Source organism: Mercenaria mercenaria, chromosome 18 (assembly GCF_021730395.1).
Source record: "Mercenaria mercenaria strain notata chromosome 18, MADL_Memer_1, whole genome shotgun sequence".
Lineage (NCBI taxonomy): Eukaryota > Metazoa > Mollusca > Bivalvia > Venerida > Veneridae > Mercenaria > Mercenaria mercenaria.
In genome coordinates, this window is record NC_069378.1 from 26,112,992 (window position 1) to 26,118,695 (window position 5,704).

Below are 5,704 nucleotides of genomic sequence, written 5' to 3' on the forward strand. Positions count from 1 at the left end.
TGATGATCTAGTCGGTAATTTGTACACAGTTATATAGCGTTTTATTTAAAGTATAAGTTTCCAATATAATATATAAATTATCCACAACTAACGCTCTCTTTATTGCTTTTAAAACATGCTTATATGAGCGGTGAAATTTAAAGACATTTCAGCTGAGTGTTTTAGTTTTCTACTACAGATGTCGTCCACAACTTGAAGAGAACTGTTTTAACATGATCAATCGTATTGTGTAATGAAGTATGGTCTACTGCAAAACCGAATTTCTGTATATAGATGGTCTTGTAGAACCAGTCACCTACAGATACAATTCCTCAAGTCCATCTTCGGTCTTTTCGAGAGATAGCGATCAAGACAATTTGGTGGTTTGCAAAAAGGACACTGAAAACAAAATGCCTCAAGTCGCTACGAGTATCATTGCTAACAGACTTTTAATTTTATATTCAGGATGATTATGTAAATACCTACAAGGTATAAAGATACCGACTCATTGCATATGTACATCCGGAGACTGAGGAGTTCGGGTTTTCCATATTGACGTTAAAATTTCACATCGGGTGCGTGACGTCATTTGGGAAATAATTTTCATGCGTGCCGTCGTGTTTAGAAGATCTTTAACGACAATATCCCAATATTTAACCCACAGTTTAAGCATTTCTGATTTTTTTGGAAATTAAAAAAACAAATCATGGTACTTTATAAAACATATAATATCATTCTTAATGTTATATGAGATTTCAAGTCTTACAGGTTAATATGAAAACAAAGTGATGTAAATATTATATAAGCATAAATGTCACTAAAAATCTCTTTCATTTTTACATGCTGACATAATTACACCACCCACTTTGTTTAATGGAAAAACATATTTAGATCTACAAAAGATTCTGACGTTAAGATTTTCAAAATATTTTGCAGCTTTGATGACACGCAAAAATGCTTAAAAATGGAAAGAAAACAAGTTGGAGTCACCGTGCATCTAAGAGATTTATTAAGGTAAAGATGTTAGAAACGTGAATTTTTGATATGTTTTTTCTTTTGTTTTAATTTATACTTTCCAGATACTATAATATAAAGTGATATCTTAAAAAACTATTATTTAAATTAAAGCTTATCATTATATGTATCAGTCAAGAAAATATCAAAACCTATCTACTCCTACCCCTTTGTAAATCTTATGTCAATTATAGGCAACTGACAGCCAAAATAAGAGTGATTTTTTTTCACAAAAAGTAGAATATGTTTGATTAAAAAGGTACATTATTTAGCCATATTCTAATTATTTAGTATTCATTTTTGGCAAAACTTTTCTTAGAAAGCAATATTCGAAGAAACATTTTTCAAAATGGCGGATATCCTGGAAATAAACGCTCGTACATCCTTAAATGTGATTGATCACTTTTAGAGACAAGGTGAATGTCATAAAATAAAGAATTTTACCATACTTACAGTCATGCATATAGCAACTTCCATTTGGAAAAAGAGTCTCTATACGATAGTTGGCTCTCAACTTCTCTTGCAAAAAAACTAGGTAAGTATTAGAGCAATAGACCAATGACTAAGGTGTCAATTGGGAAACCGTTGCTTACAGGATCAATGGAGTCGCCCCGAACTTTCTTAGATAGCATCGTTATTGTTTTCTAGGACATGCCTTATGCTCGAGAACTTTACAAAAATGTTTAAAGATTTTTTAGCACAATCGAGCGAATCTAATTTACCAATCTATACTACATTTGATTCAGCCTAATTCGTTGTTTTCAATCAATAGTCGAGACGGACCAAAATAATATACACATCGCAAAATAGACAAAGAAGAGAACAGACATTATTGAAATAAGACTACTGAGCTAACTGAGCATTGAAAACGGTTGTTAAGGTCAACACAAATTGAATATTGGTACTGGTTGTAAACGATCATGAAACGGATATTTATTTTCCTGTTCGAATTTAAGTAAGGGTATCTTACATAGTTTCATTGTTTCTTTTCTCTCACACTTTGAACAACAATGTCTTTTGTTTTACCTCAGTGCGAAATCTGAAGTAACATCTCTACTGTCTGTTAATATTGCAAAATGATCCTTTTAAAACAAAATACTCTTTAGCTGAGAGGTTTAGTTGCATTCAGAATATGTAAACAAATTATACCTATTTTTGAAAGGACAGCATATTTGATTTCCAGGTAAGAAAGAATATAAATTATTATAATAATAATAATAATAATAATAACTTTAATTTAAGAAGGTGATATATTAAGAGTACATAGTATACATACAACTTATTTCTAATATGGCCTTCTACATAAATGTTAAAACACAATATCTACAACAATAAGAGTATCAGTAGCACAATTTTAACGACAAACACACTTTAAAAACAAACTCGATTTGAAATGATTTTACCAGGAGAATAAATCAGTGTATACGTAATTCATTTTGCATACATGTACATTCATCCAAAAATATCATAAAGTTTAAAAGCTACCCTATGCGACATAAAATGCATGTTAATTGATGAAGATTTGAAAATGAATAAATGAATAAATAATAAAAAAAAATCTCAGTATTAGTAACGTTGTTCTTGTAATAAATAATCCTTATTTTTTCTTTTAAACGTTAAAAGATTATCTTGCAGTTTGATTTGTGATGGAATTGAATTCCATAAATGCGAGGCTTTGTATGAGACTGTTTGTTTCAAGTAGTTTGTTCGGGGCTTCAACAAAGAAAGATCTTTACGTGTCGAGGAAATAAGATTATATCTATGGTTATGAGCAAAAGTTAATAATTCAGTCATATATTTTGGTATAATGTTATGGACACATTTAAAAATCAGTACAGCCATGTGATAATTGCATCTGTTTTCAAATGTGAGCAATATTAATATTAACTCTGCCGTATAATAATACCATGACTATGCATTTCATTGTAACTTTTCAACTATTTTAATTGACATTGCTATGTCATTAACATTTAAACATCTTTTTTTCCTCTTAACTATCGCAGTCTTAAATTTGTAATTCAAAAGGCAAGGTTTTATTAATGAGGAAACGCTTTTGAATTTATTAGATTGTTTCTGTCGCTTCTGTCACAAATATACTATTTTAACAGCATCAGCTACAGACATGTATATGTATAAAAGTAATCATTTCAAAGCTAAATAAAACATTAAAGAAACAAACTTGTTTTTATTTAAAAAAGTGTATATATGAAGGTTCCAGAGAGTTTTCAAAACGTATTCCTATATTCTATCAACTAGTTTCTGGATGATGACAAGAAACAAACACATGATTTAAATACCAATAATGTGCTTAGAGCTTCTTCTATTGCGTTGATGTTACACAACCTTCCCATGTGTAATTTTTATATATCTGTTTGTTTCAGTGGTGACCGGTTGTATAACTGACACTTGTCTCATATAAAGAAAAAATACAACAAATGTTAATGCTAAAAACGATGCAGTACCCAATCGTTATTGCTTTTACTTTTTCTACCATGCTGTCACATATAGCATGTGCGCCCGTCACCAGCTACGGAGACAGCGCAAGTAACAACATAAACGGGCAAACGCTGATCGACGTTGGTTCAAAATTCAACATTTCTATCTTGGAAGTGATTGGAAAAGCTATAAAGAATATAGAAAACGATGATAAGGAGCCAGAAGAAGACATTTGTCGTCATTATCCATGTAACGACTGGAGCGAGTGGTCAGACTGCGATGTTAGCGCTGATAAATATGGAGAGGTTGGGGCTAAATCACGCACCAGAATTTGTGGAGGCAATACTACACACTGTGAGCGGTACAAAATATCAAAACTAGTGTATGCGTATGAGGTGTGTGAGAAAGTTTGTCCTACTGATTATACTGTAACCAAGAATGGGTTTTGTTTGAAATATTATGCTGGACCGAAGACATGGGACGAAGCTGAAGCAATGTGTCGAACTGATGGAGGGCATCTCGTGCATGTTGACTCTGAAATCAAAGCGCATGACGTGAACATCACTCTTGCAGCCAATTCGTTATCGGGTATCAGTTTCGATAAGGCCTGGATAGATGGCCGTAGATCCGTTCAAGGTGGTTCTTGGGCGTATGGATATAAATCTACGGATTCGTCATTCGTATACTGGGGTGACAATGATCCCGATAATGGAGCTACCGAGTTATGTATGGTGTATCAGAGAAATCCCTACGCAGACTCAAATATGTGGCGTTGGTACGATTATATTTAAACTTACAAGTTCCAGTTTGTGTGTCAGTTCGCTAACTAAATGAATTTCTTTCTGTTTCGAGATAAAAACAAAAAAAATACATTTAGAGATTTATCGTTATGTAGAGAAAGTTGGTACACATGTGGCTTGTATATCGCCAAATGATGATACTTTCTTAAATGATAAATTGTTTGGGATTATTCATGTATTATTTGTCAAATATGTGCACATGTTTTATGAAAATGAAAATAGCAACATTTGTCGTCCATTTTTCAGCATTTTTTTTTTGAAAAAATGAGGCATGTTTGTCTTATTTCCCGTGTGTATATAGCGATAGTTTTCATTGAACAGCTCTGTCTCTGCGTATTAGTATTCCAGTGAATGAAAATAGTTGTATGGGCTTTTAAAATTCAAAGCCAATTTTCATATAAAACCACTGAAATAGTATATTTGACATTTCATACATTTTGTCACAAGCATTTCATTAAACTTTATGTACAAAAGTACAAGTGTGTTTTCAACTTCTTCTTTTAAGACAAATCTTCAGAATGTTTAATTATGGTAAACATGCTACTCTTTTAACCGCCTTCAATATCACGAAAAAAATTATGATTAAATGAAAACGTCAAGTCGAATGCAATTTAACGAATACACACATTTGCCATTGTGGTAGATGTCCGAGCTACTGGTATAACCAAGGTGTACCGACAAGACATACAAATATGTAAAGTAATCTTTGGTCGTAATAATGACAAATAATTCAAATTAATCAGTGCCAAATTAAAAAAAAAAGCAAAATATAAACCTACCACGTCTTTCCTTGTAAATGAAAATAATGATAGATCTCATTTGAGTAGCCACGTTAAAAAACTCCAAGACAACAAATTCCTGCAACAGTATATATTATACCCCCAAGCGTTATTCCAGGCATTGGCGGGCTCAACTTGCTTGGTAGAACAAAAGGTCTTCCATAAACAGCTAGATGGCTTCCTCATATGAGTCATTGTACACCATAAGAAAGGTTTCGAAGCAACATCGTCAACAAGCAAGTGTTTCGAAAGTCGGTGACCTTAATCGATCGTCCGCTTTGTGGGCTTGTGGTGTTTTTTTCTCGGTTTTCCCGTACATAAACTAAAGCTCTAGTTCCCCTCTAACAGTGTTTTGAATAAATTAACTGCGGATTTGATTGCCGGGAAAAGATCGGGAAGCCTGGAGCTGAAATAGATTGATAATATTCAAGTCATTTGTGGGCTCATGGAAGCATTCCGTGTATTTTATCTTTCTACTGTTAGATTGTAGTTCTATTTTTCATTTTAAAACACTGGTGGTACTTTAGACAAGTTATTCAAATAAAAAATATTCCAAATAAGAACCATAGTACGTACCAGATACCGGTCATTCGTGTACCATTTTCTCTTTCCATAGACAGTTATCACTTATAATTTTTTGTGGGCTGTGGGTCCAATGGAATGGCGGTTTATCAAATTTAAAATATGCTAATTTGT

The 5,704-nt window shown here is 32.6% G+C and overlaps 1 protein-coding gene across 1 annotated transcript; it reads left to right on the plus strand.

Moving 5' to 3' along the window:
• Window positions 1-1,978: 1,978 nt before the first annotated feature.
• On the plus strand, window positions 1,979-4,484 carry LOC123539100 (versican core protein-like). The gene is made up of 2 exons (XM_045323579.2): window positions 1,979-2,176; window positions 3,375-4,484. Exon 2 carries the CDS (start codon window positions 3,429-3,431, stop codon window positions 4,218-4,220), a length of 792 nt encoding a protein of 263 aa, XP_045179514.2. The 5' UTR covers window positions 1,979-2,176; window positions 3,375-3,428; the 3' UTR covers window positions 4,221-4,484.
• The last annotated feature ends 1,220 nt before the right edge of the window (window positions 4,485-5,704 follow it).